Source organism: Palaemon carinicauda, chromosome 21, assembly GCF_036898095.1.
Source record: "Palaemon carinicauda isolate YSFRI2023 chromosome 21, ASM3689809v2, whole genome shotgun sequence".
NCBI lineage: Eukaryota > Metazoa > Arthropoda > Malacostraca > Decapoda > Palaemonidae > Palaemon > Palaemon carinicauda.
Window position 1 is genome coordinate 101571197 of NC_090745.1, and position 16891 is coordinate 101588087.

Sequence of the window (16891 nt, forward strand, 5' to 3'; positions counted from 1 at the left end):
TACTGATACTGACTTAGGTTTGATGATAGCATATTCTAATAGTGTACTGAAAGTATCTTTATTTTGCAACCATGTATTAATTTTCCTTACATGATAAGGGATTAAAACTTTACTGACATCATGTCTTTTTATTTATAGTTTTGTTATTTTACTCATCACTTGTGTTTATGGATTTTACTCAAAGTCTGATTAGTTAAACACCCTTTAGTCCCACTTAGCGAGTAATTACAGTACAAACCTTTCATTGATATATCACAAGAGGGGAAAGCAGCAAAGAAAAGCAGCAGGAGGCAACATAGTATTCTGATCCTAAAAGCTGAGTAAACTCAGCTTAAGGGGATACCAGGGCAGGTAAAACAGCAGCAGAGCATCTGGGGTGAAACCCAAGGTGTGCTTGGTAGAGGACACACTAATCACACCTGTGAGGTCACTGTGACAATGATCAAACCTTAGACCTTATGAAAGTGCCTCTCCAACTGCCTGATGAAACCTTCCAGGATGAGAAAAAACCTTAACCAAAACAGAGGGGGCATAACAATCTACAGTAATGCCCTTACAGAGATGTCCCAGTAATGATCAGAAGGCCATTAAGGGAGTCGACAATTTCTCCCTTTGCCCGTATGCATAGATACATGTCTCCATTTAATGTTATGTCTACATGCATTTCTCCATTTGATATTATTTCTAGATGCATTACCAGAATGCTAACCAATCTGAGCAAAAAGCCAGGCAACTTGGGGAAAAGCGGTAACAGGAACATAGACACAGCAAAATCGGACTCAGAAGGAGACGCTACTGCCAAAGTTGACTGGTCCTACAAGACCAAGGAAGTAAAGCTCTCAACTAGAGGCACTTTGGCTCCTCTTACTAGACCAAGGAAGCAGAGCTCTTATCTTAAGGCAAATATCTCAAGGTAACTGGATGCAAAATTACCCAAGTAAAGGCCACAGGGACTTCAGAAACTTTGTTTAGTCAGTATACCTTAAATTAATCAGCATAGCTGAAGCAGGAGAATGAACAGTAGGTTTTGCTGGTACTTCCATCCCAGGAAAGCAAAGGTCAATCTCAAACCTGATCATCCAACTAGATATGGAGGCAATAACCTGGTTTTGGCCTAGAAACAGAAGCCAGAGAAAACGGATCCCGACAATGCCTTTTAGGGAATATTTCTTCTTTAATCCATATTTCTTCAACAGTGCAGGAGACCAAGATGTATACTTAACTCAGTCAATGGACCCTTTAAACTCTTGACCTCTGCAAAAATTACAGGTAGAATGAGGATCATTGAACACAAGTGACAAAATTCACCTACATATTATTTTCCTTATATCATACTTGCCAAAAGTATTACCCCTTATGATTCATAAGATCAATAAAACAGCAAAGCAAATGTCGAGAGTCAAGTGAGTAGGTGTTGTCCCCACATCCACATCTCACTTGCTACAAACTTACTATGTCCCAAGCTTTATCAACCACATCCGCTATGTTAAATGTAATTGTTCCTACAAAATTACACTTTTTTGTTTTATATAAAACAAAATTTTTTTTTAACTTTGTAATAACAATTTCAACTGGAAAGGCATTATTTTGGTGTTGGACCTTTGACTCGTGTCTATTTTAGTGCTAACCACAGTTAGCTTTTGAGGAAGATATATATACTGTATATTTCAAAACTTATAATTACAATGTAGCTATGCATTGGTAGTGAAAAGTTTATACATTTCAAATTCATTGTATAGGTAACAGTAAAGTCTCAATCATCTGTGAGCTCTCATCCTGAGAGATTAACCTTTAAATACCTCGGGCATAGAAAAATATTTTATAATCATATTCATGTCACTTCTGAGCTACGATGAACCTTATTACTGTACTTCATATTGTTGAGCTTTTAGTGATCAATCATTTTTAAAGCAAGAAACTAATTTTATAATTATCTAAATTTCAGAGCAATGACAGATGTAGTTTAAAGCAGTCACCCCAGCAACTAGTGAATGGTCTTCATGTACTATTATCTCTCACAGAAGCTAGAGGTTATGCCATGTTGGAATTTGCATGGATGATCCTTCGAGTGTATAATGAAGGTTAGTTTTTAACTATACTGTATTTCATTTCCTAGCTTAAGAAAATTTCAAACCCGTTTACAAAACCATGAACATTAGGTCTGACAGCACCTCAGAGTACATTTCATCTAAGGTTTTTATATTCCTTTTAAAATATTATAGAAAGCCTCAGTTTACAACATTTTCAACTTACAAAGTTTCATGGATACAATGTCGCTCCCTTAAAAGAATTGTACAGTCAGCTCTCCTTATTTGGGAAGGGGGGGGGGGGGATTAGGTATCAAAGACAGGTGTGAAAAGACAGAATCCACAAATATTTGTTGCCTTAGGGTGGGTTAACTTATAACCTACCAACTCACTATTGCCTATGAACGGTCGGCTAACACATTAAGTAACCCACTGTACTGTATTGTGTTTATGAATGAATACATATCAGTAAGTGTACAGTATATGTACACACATGTATGTAGGACTATGGTACACAACACGAGTCATCGCCACACTTATACATACATAAAATATGTACATTAACAACAAAACATTGTTGTTCCTATCTAACAACACTCACTAATATTGTTGTAAATTACTGTAATATATGTACAGTGCTATTAGTACAGTATAGTTTTATTAGCTAAAGTAAGACTCGTAAGTGATCGCTGTTTTCTCCAGGTTAACTCTCACCACTCAAACTCATAGTACGTTATTTTGTATACAGTACAGTACTGTACAGTCGTTAATGTAACAATACCATTACAGTATTACACACTGAATACATGAAACAAACAAAAATTAAAAGAAAAAGTATCAGTACAACTCTATTAACAGTTTTCGTACAGAATTCTGCACAGTAAGTCAGAAACATGCTGCAACTTTTGAGCCATCGACTATTTGGTGCATGGGGTAGCACAATGTATGTATCACATTTCATATTAAAATCACTAACACCATACTGGATATGTACAGATTTTTTAAATAACTTTTTTACATTGAACGTGATTTGGCATAAAAAGGACTGAAATGGGAGATGCACATGCAAGGAGTGACGGTACAAGACTGAGGCCGAGTCAGCCAGAGATGCTGTGTGGAGAGTGAGAGGGAAATGGCATGAAGCATGCAGGGTGCAAAGGAGCATGATTGGTTTAAAATAGTTGGGCTACGAGAGTACAGTACTTATTGCGAAACCGTGAATACGTGATTTTTTTTATTTAATAGGTTATACAGGTCTCTGTATCATGAATAACTGCATCCATGAAGATAGAACCCGTGAATATCGAGGGCTGACTGTATCATTATATTTTCTACAGTTTGATTTTATCCTTCTATATTTATGTCTTCCATGTGTTTTTTAGTACCATTTATCTTTCCTTGTCATAAAATAAATTTTTACATCATAGATTATGATTTTACTTCTGCATTAGCATAGGAGAGTTACTTCAGTGCTTACACAACATACTGTATTTAGGTTTGTATTGTTCTGATTTACATCAAAACTTGATTTATAACATGTCGTAGAATCTCCGATGTAACCCAAGGATCTACCTCTCTCAAATTATTTGTTTTGCCCTTATGAACAACCCACTTTAGCTCCTGATTCTGTACCCTTTTGTTATAATGTAGTTTATTTTCTAACATGAAAAAAATTCCTAAACTATAAGCCCTATACTGTACCTATCCTGAACGTTGAAAATCTTATTCAATCAAGTACTCTACATGGAATAGAGATTTTAGGAGATAAATTGTGTTGAGTGTCACTTTTACATAAAATATTTTGAAAAGAAGACTATGATAAATGGATTAATTATAATTGATAAACGAATTAGAATTACTTTCTAGTGTCTTTTTAGTAAAAACTTACTAGTGTTTGCATGTAACTTTGAACTTGGATTTTTTTGTTAGAATTATAATTCCATATTTAAAAACAGGCTTTTAATGGAATGTGCAGATAATTGAAAGTTACATTTTACTTAAAAGGAAAATAAATCCTTTTGTTTTTAAATGAATATTTTTGATGATATGAATAGATAAATTGACAATTCCACCAAAATTAAGATTGATGATACTTATTATTATTATTATTATTATTACTTACTAAACTACAACCCTAGTTGGAAAAGCAGTATGCTATAAGCCCAGGGGCTCCAACAGGGAAAATAGCTCAGTGCGGAAAGGAAAAAAGGAAAATAAAATATTCTAAGAAGAGTAACAACAATAAATATCTCCTATATAAACTAGAAAACTTTAACAAAACAAGAGGAAGAGAAATAAGATAGGAGAGTGTGCTCGAGTGTACCCTCAAGCAAGAGAACTCTAACCCTAGACGGTGAAAGGCCATTGTACAGAGGCTATGGCACTACCCAAGACTAGAGAACAGTGGTTTGATTTTGGAGTGTCCTTCTCCTAGAAGAGCTGCTTACCATAGCTAAAGAGTCTCTTCTACCCTTACCAAGAGGAAAGTGGCACTGAACAATTACAGCGCAGTAACCCCTTGGGTGATGAAGAATTGTTTGGTAATCTGTGTTGTCAGGTGTATGAGGATAGAGGAAAATATGTAAAGAATATGCCAGACTATTCAGAGTGTATGTAGGCAAAGGGAAAATGAACCGTAACCAGAGAGAAGGATCCAATGTAGTACTGTCTGGCCAGTCAAAAGACCCCATAACTCTCTAGCGGTAGTATCTCAACGGGCGGCTGGTGCCCTGGCCAACCTACTACCGTAAATTCCTTAAAATATCTGTTTTGTATGATCTAATTTATAATCCAACAATTTCAATTGTTCATACCTAAATCTATTTTGCATTGAGGTATTTATAGTGTGTGTGTTTTAAAAACAACAAAATGTTATTTTCATTAGTAAAATAAATTTTTGAATATACTTACCCGATGATCATGTAGCTGTCAACTCCGTTGCCCGACAGAAATCTAAGGACGGGATACGCCAGCGATCGCTATACAGGTGGGGGTGTACTCACCAGCGCCATCTGTGGTCAGGTACTCAGGTACTTCTTGTCAACAAGACCTCATTATTTCCTCGGTCCACTGGTTCTCTATGGGGAGGAAGGGTGGGTCAATTAAATCATGATCATCGGGTAAGTATATTCAAAAATTTATTTTAATAATGAAAATAACATTTTTCAATATTAATCTTACCCGATGATCATGTAGCTGATTCACACCTAGGGAGGTGGGTGAAAACCAGTATACATGTTAATCAAGAAGCTAAGTATCCCGTATTTCATTTGTATCAGTTATTCAAAATAACAAATAAAATGATAAGTACCTGGTAAGGAAGTCGACTTGAACCATTACTCTGCCTTTAATAAGTACGTCTTCCTTACTGAGCGCAGCGGTCCTCTTAGGAGGCTGAACGACTCTTAGGTGCTGAAGTATAAAGGGCTGCAACCCATACTAAAGGACCTCATCACAACCTCTAACCTAGGCGCTTCTCAAGAACGAATTGACCACCCGCCAAATCAACTAGGATGCGGAAGGCTTCTTAGCCTACCGTACAACCCAAAACAACAATAAAAGCATTCAAGAGAAAGGTTAAAAAAAGGTTATGGGATTATGGGAATGTAGTGGCTGAGCCCTCACCTACTACTGCACTCGCTGCTACGAATGGTCCCAGGGTGTAGCAGTTCTCGTAAAGAGACTGGACATCTTTGAGATAGAATGATGCAAACACTGACTTGCTCCTCCAATAGGTTGCATCCATAACACTCTGCAGAGAACGGTTCTGTTTGAAGGCCACTGAAGTAGCCACAGCTCTCACTTCGTGTGTCCTTACCTTCAGCAAAGCAAGGTCTTCTTCCTTCATATGAGAATGAGCTTCTCTAATCAGAAGCCTTATGTAGTAAGAAACTGCATTCTTAGACATAGGCAGTGAAGGTTTCTTAATAGCACACCATAAGGCCTCTGATTGTCCTCGCAAAGGCTTTGACCTTTTAAGATAGTACTTAAGAGCTCTGACAGGGCAAAGTACTCTCTCCCGTTCGTTACCCACCATGTTGGAAAGGCTGGGTATTTCGAACGATTTAGGCCAGGGACGTGAAGGAAGCTCATTTTTGGCCAAAAAACCGAGCTGTAAGGAACATGTAGCCGTTTCAGATGTGAAACTATGTTCCTGCTGAAGGCGTGAATCTCACTTACTCTTTTGGCTGTTGCAAGGCAAACGAGGAAAAGAGTTTTTAGAGTGAGGTCCTTGAAAGAGGCTGACTGGAGAGGTTCAAATCTTGGTGACATGAGGAACCTTAGGACTACGTCTAGATTCCAGCCTGGCGTGGACAACCGACGTTCTTTAGAGGTCTCAAAAGACCTAAGGATGTCCTGTAGATCTTTGTTGGTGGAAAGATCCAAGCCTCTGTGGCGGAAAACCGCTGCCAACATACTTCTGTACCCTTTGATCGTAGGAGCTGAAAGCGATCTAACCTTCCTAAGATGCAATAGGAAGTCAGCAACTTGGGCTACAGTGGTACTGGTAGAGGAAACTGCATTGGCTCTGCACCAGCTTCGGAAGACTTCCCACTTAGACTGGTAGACTCTGCGAGTGGATATCCTCCTAGCTCTGGCAATCGCTCTGGCTGCCTCCTTCGAAAAGCCTCTAGCTCTTGAGAGTCTTTCGATAGTCTGAAGGCAGTCAGACGAAGAGCGTGGAGGCTTGGGTGTACCTTCTTTACGTGAGGTTGACGCAGAAGGTCCACTCTTAGAGGGAGAGTCCTGGGAACGTCGACCAGCCATTGTAGTACCTCTGTGAACCATTCTCTTGCAGGCCAAAGGGGAGCAACCAACGTCAGCCGTGTCCCTTCGTGAGAGACGAACTTCTGAAGGACCCTGTTGATGATCTTGAACGGCGGGAATGCATACAGGTCGAGGTGGGACCAGTTCAGCAGAAAGGCATCCACGTGAACTGCTGCCGGGTCTGGAATCGGGGAACAGTACAAAGGGAGCCTCTTGGTCATCGAGGTAGCGAACAGATCTATAGTTGGCTGACCCCACAGGGCCCAAAGTCTGTTGCACACGTTCTTGTGAAGGGTCCACTCTGTGGGGATGACTTGACCCTTCCGGCTGAGGCGATCTGCCGTAACATTCATATCGCCCTGAATGAATCTCGTAACCAGCGTGAGTTTTCGACTTCTTGACCAAATGAGGAGGTCCCTTGCGATCTCGAACAGCTTCCTCGAATGAGTCCCTCCCTGCTTGGAGATGTACGCCAAGGCTGTGGTGTTGTCGGAGTTCACCTCCACCACCTTGTTCAGCAGGAGGGACTTGAAGTTCATTAAGGCCAGATGGACTGCCAACAACTCCTTGCAATTGATGTGAAGCGTTCACTGTTCCTGGTTCCATGTCCCCGAGCATTCCTGTCCGTCCAATGTCGCGCCCCAGCCCGAGTCTGATGCGTCCGAGTAGAGATGAAGGTCGGGGGTCTGAACAGCTAACGAGAGACCCTCCTTGAGAAGAATGCTGTTCTTCCACCACGTTAGAGTAGCCCTCATCTCTTTGGAAACAGGAATAGAGACCGTCTCGAGCGTCATATCCTTGTTCCAGTGAGCTGCCAGATGGAACTGAAGGGGGCGGAGGTGGAGTCTCCCTAACTCGATGAACAGGGCTAGCGATGAAAGAGTCCCTGTTAGACTCATCCACTGCCTCACCGAGCATCGGTTCCTCCTCAGCATGCTCAGGATGCATTCCAGGGCTTGGTTGATTCTTGGGGCCGACGGAAAAGCCCGAAAAGCTCGACTCTGAATTTCCATCCCCAGGTAAACGATGGTTTGGGAAGGAACGAGCTGGGACTTCTCTAAATTGACCAAGAGGCCCAGTTCCTTGGTCAAATCCAAAGTCCATCTGAGACTCTCCAGACAGCGACGACTTGTGGGAGCTCTTAAAAGCCAGTCGTCTAAATAAAGGGAGGCTCTGATGTCTGCCAAGTGAAGGAATTTCGCAATATTCCTCATCAGTCGCGTAAACACAAGAGGTGCCGTGCTCAGGCCAAAGCACAGGGCTTGGAACTGGTACACAACCTCTCCAAAGACGAATCTCAGAAAAGGTTGGGAGTCTGGATGGATGGGAACGTGAAAGTAGGCGTCTTTCAGATCTAACGAGACCATCCAGTCCTCCTGCCTGACCGCTGCTAGGACCGACTTCGTCGTCTCCATTGTGAACGTCTGCTTGGTGACATAAGCATTGAGCGCACTGACGTCCAGCACCGGTCTCCAACCTCCTGTCTTCTTGGCCACCAGGAAGAGACGGTTGTAAAAGCCCGGGGATTGATGGTCCCGGACTATCACCACCGCCTTCTTCTGTAACAGGAGCGACACCTCTTGATGTAACGCTAGCCTCTTGTCCTTTTCCTTGTAGTTGGGAGAGAGGTTGATGGGAGATGTGGTCAGAGGAGGATTGCGGCAGAACGGAATTCTGTAACCCTCCCTTAGCCACCTGACAGACTGAGCGTCTGCACCTCTGCTCTCCCAGGCTTGCCAGAAGGTCTTGAGTCTGGCTCCTACAGCTGTCTGGAGAGGAAGGAAGTCAAGGCTTGTTTTTCGTGGACCTGGCACCTTTCTTGGACCTGCCCCGGTGACTGTCAGCACGGGTACTTCCTCTACTGGGGGCTCTGCCACGAAAGGGCGGAATGAATCTGGTAGCAGGTGTATCAGCCACAGGGGTGCGGTAAGATCTCGGCACGGAAGATAAGGATTTAGCCTTACGTGCTGAAGAGGCCATGAGGTCATGCGTATCTTTCTGGATAAGAGCCGCAGCCATCTCCTTGATTAACTCCTCCGGAAACAGGAACTTGGAGAGAGGAGCAAACATCAACTGTGACCTCTGGCAAGGGGTGATACCAGTCGATAAGTAGGAGCATAGATGTTCCCTTTTCTTGAGGACTCCTGAGACAAAGATAGATGCAAGTTCGCCAGAATTTAGAGAACAGTCAAGGGGGAATTCCAAAGTAAAGCAAAGATCGTTAACCAATAAATTAATTTAATTCCAAAAGCTATCTAAGCTAAGGGAAAAGCTTCCTGTACAGCGAAGGCTAAATATTAGAGCAAATACTTCACCAAAACCGTGAATTAAGACTCCAAAAACAACAGCGTATCCATGAAGGTCTTGCCGGCGGCACGACAGAGGAAATAATGAGGTCTTGTTGACAAGAAGTACCTGAGTACCTGACCACAGATGGCGCTGGTGAGTACACCCCCACCTGTATAGCGATCGCTGGCGTATCCCGTCCTTAGATTTCTGTCGGGCAACGGAGTTGACAGCTACATGATCATCGGGTAAGATTAATATTGAAAATTTAATTTTCTGAAACTCGGTAGGGAGTTGAAATTTTCAATGTACCTTGCAATAACACAAAGTGGTAGGTACTGTACTAAAGTTTCTTAGCAGTTGCTCTTTGGCTTATATGTGCGTTACTTTCAGCTTATCACTTTCAAGTTATTCCTTTTGGTCTCTTCCTATTTAGTTGACCAACATCAGCTTTGCCTAGCTCCAGTCTGCAGTTCTCATTTAAATACAAATCTCCAGGCGAGAACCTTGTTGGTCTCAATGTGGCTTACTGGCTTTTATAATCGTAATAGGGGAAAACAAACTATCATATAAAAGACAATCTCAAACATGGAAATGTTATTTCCATTTGTTGTTCTAAATATTAGTTGAAATAACTACCCTAGCATTATTGATCTCGTATTATTATACCGTGACTATAAGCAGACCCCCTTCCCTATCAAAAATAAAATATCAGAGCTGTTAGGGTTTTAATGAGTATTCACCAAAAACTAACAGATATTTTTTATTCACTAAATGAGACACTCCCAGAAGTAGAACCTATATGCAGAAGACCTCTTCCTTTTGTTATGGTGTGAGCACCAGGTTACTTGTATAGTATAAAATAGGTCACATTGACCTTCTTTTCAGCACTTCTTTGTTTCACCTTTCATAATTATGATAAACAATTATGAAAGATCATGTATAATGTATCTTAATTTTTGGCATGCTGAATACTATTTCCACCCATGTCTAGTACTGTTATATAGAACCATTACTTGCTTAATGTGTACTTACTATCCTTTATATTCAGAAGAGGTCTTAGCTGTCTAGCTAATAGATTTTCTTTGAGGGTTAAAAAGATTTCACCTACTTTCAATGGTATTTTATGCAGAGTGCTATGCTACCACTATACCTTACAGTTAGAAAAATGTTATTTTTATTAATAAAATAAATTTTTGAATATACTTACCCGATAATCATGTAGCTGTCAACTCCGTTGCCCGACAGAATTCTATGGAGGGATACGCCAGCTATCACAATACTAGAAGGGGGTGTACTTACCAGCGCCACCTGTGGCCAGGTACTCAATCATTTGTTGTTGACACCTCCTCAATTATTCCTCGGTCCACTGGTTCTCTCTGGGGAGGAAAGGGAGGGTCGATTAAATCATGATTATCGGGTAAGTATATTCAAAAATTTATTTTATTAATAAAAATAACATTTTTCAATATTAAACTTACCCGATAATCATGTAGCTGATTCACACCCAGGGAGGTGGGTGAAAACCAGTGTACAAGATTAAAGGATAGCTAAGTATCCCATATTTCATATAACAGTTATCTCAAATAACAATGAAATAATAAGTACCTGGTAAGGAAGTCGAATAGAACCGTTACTCTGCCTCTTTATTTAAAGTTCGTCTTCCTTACTGAGCGCAGCGTTCCTCTTGGAGGCTGAATCAACCCAAAGGTGCCAAAGTACACGGGGTTGCAACCCCTACTAAAGGACCTCTACCAAACCTTTAACCCAGGCGCTTCTCAAGAATGAATAGACCACCCGCCAAATCCAAGGATGCGGAAGGCTTCTTAGCCTACCGTAACAACCATAAAAAACAACAATAAAAGTATTCAAGAGAAAGGTTAAAAAAGGTTATGGGATTAAGGGAATGTAGTGGTTGAGCCCTCACCTACTACTGCACTCGCTGCTACGAATGGTCCCAGGGTGTAGCAGTTCTCGTAAAGAGACTGGACATCTTTCAGATAAAATGATGCAAACACTGACTTGCTCCTCCAATAGGTTGCATCCATTATGCTCTGCAGAGAACGGTTTTTATTAAAGGCCAACGAAGTAGCTACAGCTCTTACTTCGTGGGTCCTTACCTTCAGCAATGCAAGGTCTTCCTCCTTTAAGTGAGAATGTGCTTCTCTGATCAGAAGCCTTATATAGTACGAAAGCCCATTCTTGGACATGGGTCTCGAGGGTTTCTTGATGGCACACCATAAGGCTTCTGACTGTCCTCGAATAGGTTTAGACCTCTTCAGATAATATTTGAGAGCTCTGACAGGGCAAAGAACTCTCTCTAGTTCGTTACCTACCATGTTGGAGAGGCTAGGTATTTCGAACGATCTAGGCCAAGGACGTGAAGGAAGCTCGTTCTTTGCTAGGAATCCAAGCTGAAAAGAACATGTTGCAGATTCGGTTGTGAAACCAATGTTCTTGCTGAAGGCATGAACCTCACTGACTCTCTTAGCTGTTGCAAGGCAAACGAGAAAAGCAGTCTTGAGGGTAAGATCCTTGAAGGAAGCTGACTGGAGAGGTTCGAACCTAGATGTCATAAGGAACCTTAAGACTACGTCTAGATTCCAGCCTGGAGTGGAAAGACGACGTTCTTTAGACGTCTCAAAAGACTTGAGAATGTCTTGAAGGTCCTTGTTGGAAGACAGGTCCAAACCCCTGTGGCGGAGAACTGAGGCCAACATGCTCCTATATCCTTTAATCGTAGGTGTTGAAAGGGATCTCTCATTCCTAAGATGTAGAAGGAAGTCAGCTATTTGGATCACAGAGGTATTGGTAGAGGATATTGAATTGGCTCTACACCAGCTTCGGAAGACCTCCCACTTAGACTGGTAGACTCTACGAGTGGAAACTCTTCTAGCTCTGGCAATCGCACTGGCTGCCTCCTTCGAAAAGCCTCTAGCTCTAGCGAATCTTTCGACAGTCTGAAGGCAGTCAGCCGAAGAGCGTGGAGGTTTGGATGCAACCTGTCTACGTGTGGTTGACGTAGAAGGTCCACTCTTAGAGGTAGAGTCCTGGGGAAGTCGACTAGCCATTGAAGTACCTCTGTGTACCATTCTCTTGCAGGCCAAAGGGGAGCAACCAGCGTCAGCCGTGTCCCTTCGTGCGAGACGAATTTCTGCAGAACTTTGTTTATTATCTTGAACGGAGGGAATGCGTACAGGTCGAGATGGGACCAGTTCAGAAGAAAAGCATCCACATGAACCGCTGCAGGGTCTGGAACAGGGGAACAATAAAGCGGAAGTCTCTTGGTTATGGAGGTGGCAAACAGATCTATGGTAGGTTGACCCCACAAGGTCCAAAGTCTGTTGCACACACTCTTGTGGAGGGTCCATTCCGTGGGAATGACCTGATTCCTTCTGCTGAGGCGATCCGCTGAAACATTCATATCGCCCTGGATGAACCTCGTGACCAGAGTGAGGTTTAGACCTCTTGACCAAATGAGGAGGTCCCTTGCGATCTCGTAAAGGCTCCTCGAATGGGTCCCTCCTTGCTTGGAGATGTAAGCCAAGGCTGTGGTGTTGTCTGAATTCACCTCCACCACTTTGCCTAGCAGGAGGGACTTGAAGTTCAACAGGGCTAGATGAACTGCTAACAGTTCCTTGCAGTTGATGTGGAGTAATCCTTGTTCCTTGTTCCATACTCCTGAGCATTCCCGTCCGTCCAAGGTCGCACCCCAGCCCGAGTCCGATGCATCTGAGAAGAGATGAAGATTGGGGGTCTGGATGGCCAATGATAGACCCTCCTTGAGAAGGAGATTGTGCTTCCACCACAGGAGAGTGGTCTTCATCTCTTGGTTGATAGGGATAGAGACTGCTTCTAGAGTCGAGCCCTTGTCCCAATGAGCAGCAAGATGGAATTGAAGAGGGCGGAGGTGGAGTCTTCCTAGCTCGACAAACAGGGCCAGTGATGAGAGGGTCCCTGTGAGACTCATCCACTGTCTCACTGAGCAATTGCTCCTCTTCAGCATGCTCATGATGCACTCTAGGGCTTGGTTTATCCTGGGGGCCGATGGAAAAGCCCGAAAATCCTGACTCTGAATCTCCATTCCCAGGTACACAATGGATTGGGAGGGAATGAGTTGAGATTTCTCTATATTGACTAATAGACCTAGGTCTCTGATTAAGTCTAAAGTCCAATTGAGGTTCTCCAGACAACGACGACTCGTGGAGGCTCTCAACAGCCAGTCGTCTAGGTAGAGGGAGGCTCTGATGTTCGATAAGTGTAGGAATTTCGCTACATTCCTCATCAGATGAGTAAAGACCATAGGAGCTGTGCTTAGGCCAAAACACAGGGCTTGGAACTGATAGACAACCTTTCCGAAAACGAATCTCAGGAAAGGTTGGGAGTCTGGATGAATGGGAACGTGAAAGTATGCATCTTTCAAGTCCAACGAGACCATCCAGTCCTCCTGTCTGACCGCTGCTAAGACCGACTTGGTCGTCTCCATCGTGAACGTCTGCTTGGTGACATACTCGTTGAGAGAGCTGACGTCCAGCACCGGTCTCCAACCTCCTGTCTTCTTGGCCACAAGAAAGAGACGGTTGTAGAAGCCCGGGGATTGATGGTCCCGGACTATAACCACTGCCTTCTTCTGCACAAGTAGCGACACCTCCTGTTGCAATGCTAGCCTCTTGTCCTCTTCTTTGTAGTTGGGAGAGAGGTTGATGGGCGATGTGGTCAGAGGTGGTTTGAGGCAGAATGGAATCCTGTAACCGTACCTCAGCCAACTGACAGACTGTGCGTCTGCACCTCTCTTCTCCCAGGCTCGCCAGAAGATCTTGAGTCTGGCTCCTACTGTTGTCTGGAGAATCTGAGAGTCAGTTCTTTCCCTTAGATGTCCTGGATCCTTTCCTAGACTTGCTCCTGTGAGAGTCTGGACGGGAGCTTCCTCGGCTGGGGGCTCTACCACGAAAGGGCGGTATGAACCTCGTAGCCGGGGTATCAGCCACTGGGGAGCGATAAGTCTTGGGGACTGAGGTGGCAACCTTAGACTTACGAGCCGATGAGGCTACAAGATCGTGCGTGTCCTTTTGTATCAGGGCAGCCGACAAGTCCTTAACTAGCTCCTCGGGAAAGAGGAACTTTGAGAGTGGAGCAAAAAGGAGTTGTGACCGTTGGCAAGGAGTAATGCTGGCGGAAAGGAAGGTACACAGTTGTTCCCTTTTCTTCAACACCCCTGATACAAATAACGACGCTAGCTCACCCGATCCATCTCTGATGGCCTTATCCATGCAGGACATTATTAGCATGGCAGAATCTTTGTCCGCAGGAGAGGTTTTCTTGCTGAGGGCTCCCAGGCACCAGTCGAGAAAGTTGAACATTTCAAATGCTCTGAACAACCCTTTCAGAAAATGATCCAGGTCTGAGAAGGTCCAACAAACCTTCGAGCGTCTCATAGCAGTTCTCCGAGGCGAGTCCACCAGACTTGAGAAGTCAGCCTGGGCAGAGGCAGGTACTCCTAAGCCTGGTGCTTCCCCTGTGGCATACCAAACGCAACCTTTCGAAGCGAGCTTCGTTGGAGGGAACATGAAGGAAGTCTTGCCAAGGTGTTGTTTAGACTGCAGCCACTCCCCTAAGATCCTTAAAGCCCTCTTGGAGGATCTAGCTAGGACAAGCTTAGTATAGTTGGACTTAGCTTGTTGTACGCCCAGCGAAAACTCAGATGGTGGAGAGCGGGGAATAGCAGAGACGAAGTGGTCTGGGTAAATCTCCCTGAGTAGAGCCAAGACCTTACGAAAATCAATCGACAATGGAGAAAGCTTAGATTCGTCCACGTCTGATGAGGGATCAAGGTGTGCCTCCTCATCATCCGACACCTCATCAGCAGAGGGTAGCGAAGCGATCGGACCAGAATGCTGAACCGCAGAGTCAGAACGGGTAGGAACAATAACAGAGGTTTCCTCTTCCAGTAACTGTTGAGGGAAAACCTGAGGCTCAGACTGCAAAGGCTGAACAACAGACGAAGCAGAAGGCAGGCGCATGGGTGAAGGAGGTTGACTCCTAGCAAGAGAGGTTGAACCCAAGGATTGCACAAGCTGAGCGGAGGACGGAGGCGGAGTAGTCCGTTCCTGTTCCTGTGAGATGAGCGGAGCATGATGAGGTTGAGGCTGCGCAGAACAAGGTAAAGTTCTCGCAAGCTGAGGCTCCTGAGGCGCAAGTCCAGGGTGTAGAGGAGCTTGCCTTGAGGAGGGTTGAGCTCGCTGCAGCGATGGCTGAGCAGACAGACTCACGGAGGGGAGAGGTTGTTGTACCCCAACCGAGAGTTGCACCACTGGTGGAGCAGCAAGGGGAGGCGGAGGAAGAGTGGAATAACTCTCCTGATCCCAAAGCAAGGGTTGCCTTAAAGAAGGCTGAGGCTGAACACCACTGGGAACAGCGAACTCCGAAAGTGGCTCAACATCGTACGCCTGGCAGATGGTGCTGCGACCAGGCGGAGCAAGTGCAGGCGGGGCGAGCACAGGCGGAGCGAGAACAGGCGGAGGGAGTGTAGGCGGAGGAGGAGGTGCAACACTCTCAGCCCGACACTCACGCATCAAGTCCGAAAGCTGAGCTTGCATGGACTGAAGCAGGGTCCACTTGGGATCGGCAGAAACGATAACAGACTGAGGTAAAGTCACAGTCGGGCTCTGTTTTGGCAGAACCTTACTCCTCTTGGGCGGAGTACAGTCGACAGATGACTGAGGCGAGTCAGAGCTGAGCCAATGACTGCAACCTGGCTGAGCACTCGCGGACTGGACTCTACGTTTAAGCGGTCTCGAGACCTGAGACCAACGTTTCTTCCCTGCTAGTTGATCAGCGGACGAGAAGAAGACGGGCTCAATCGTCTGCAGGTGGGAGTGACGGTCTAAGGAAGACACGCCCGCAACCACCGAGGATAGTTCTGTGCGCCTAACAAGGCCTGTCGAACCCTTAAGCCCTTCAACATTGCTTCTCCCCTGGGCATGGGAGCTTGCAAGAGGTCCCGGACTGGGAGGACGACTGGCTCGCACAGAAAAATCCTCACGCACCACACTGGCACCACTAGCACTTGGCACTGCACCGACACTAGCACTCGTCACAGCACTGGCACTAATTCCACCCACTGCACTCTTGACCTTCAGTTCTTTAACTTCGGCCATCAGAGACTTATGGTCACTTACCACTGATTCTACTTTATCGCCTAAAGCCTGAATAGCACGCAAAACAACTGACATATCAGGCGGAGGGCACACAGTAGGTTCGGGGGTAGCCACTACAGGGGTAGGAAAAGGTAGGGGATCATGAGGTGAGGAAAACATAGAAGAGTGAGAAGAACTTCTCCTAACTCTACCTCTCTCTAACTTAGATGAATATTTTAAAAGACGGACAAATTCCAATTCCGAAAGTCCGGCGCATTCCTCACATCGATTTTCTAATAGACAGGGCCTGTCCCTACAGTCAGAACAAGCGGTGTGAGGATCTACCGAGGCCTTCGGAATACGCCTATTGCAAGACCTACATCGTCTATGGGAGGGGGCTTGCGAAACGTCAGACATCTTGTTTCAAAGAGTTAGCCAAAGGGTGATCCAAAAACAAGCAAAATTCGTTAACCGTTATATCAGTATTATATAAAAGCTATCTAGCTAATATAAGAAGGATTCCAGTAAAGCGACAGCCGTTAATCTGAGAGAATACTTCACCAAATATCCGTGAATAAACTCGAAGACCATAAGCGTATCCCAGAACGTCTAGCCGGAAGCACGACAGAGGAATAATTGAGGAGGTGTCAACAACAAATGATTGAGTACCTGGCC

General features: G+C 44.3%; 1 protein-coding gene across 1 annotated transcript in view; it reads left to right on the top strand.

Moving 5' to 3' along the window:
• LOC137615376 (uncharacterized) overlaps positions 1-16891 on the top strand; it is a 157101-nt gene that overhangs the window by 53236 nt on the left and 86974 nt on the right. Inside the window, exon 8 of the mRNA XM_068345193.1 lies at positions 1946-2081. Within this exon, the coding sequence (XP_068201294.1) occupies positions 1946-2081 (136 nt within the window). The remainder of the gene's footprint in view (positions 1-1945; positions 2082-16891) is intronic.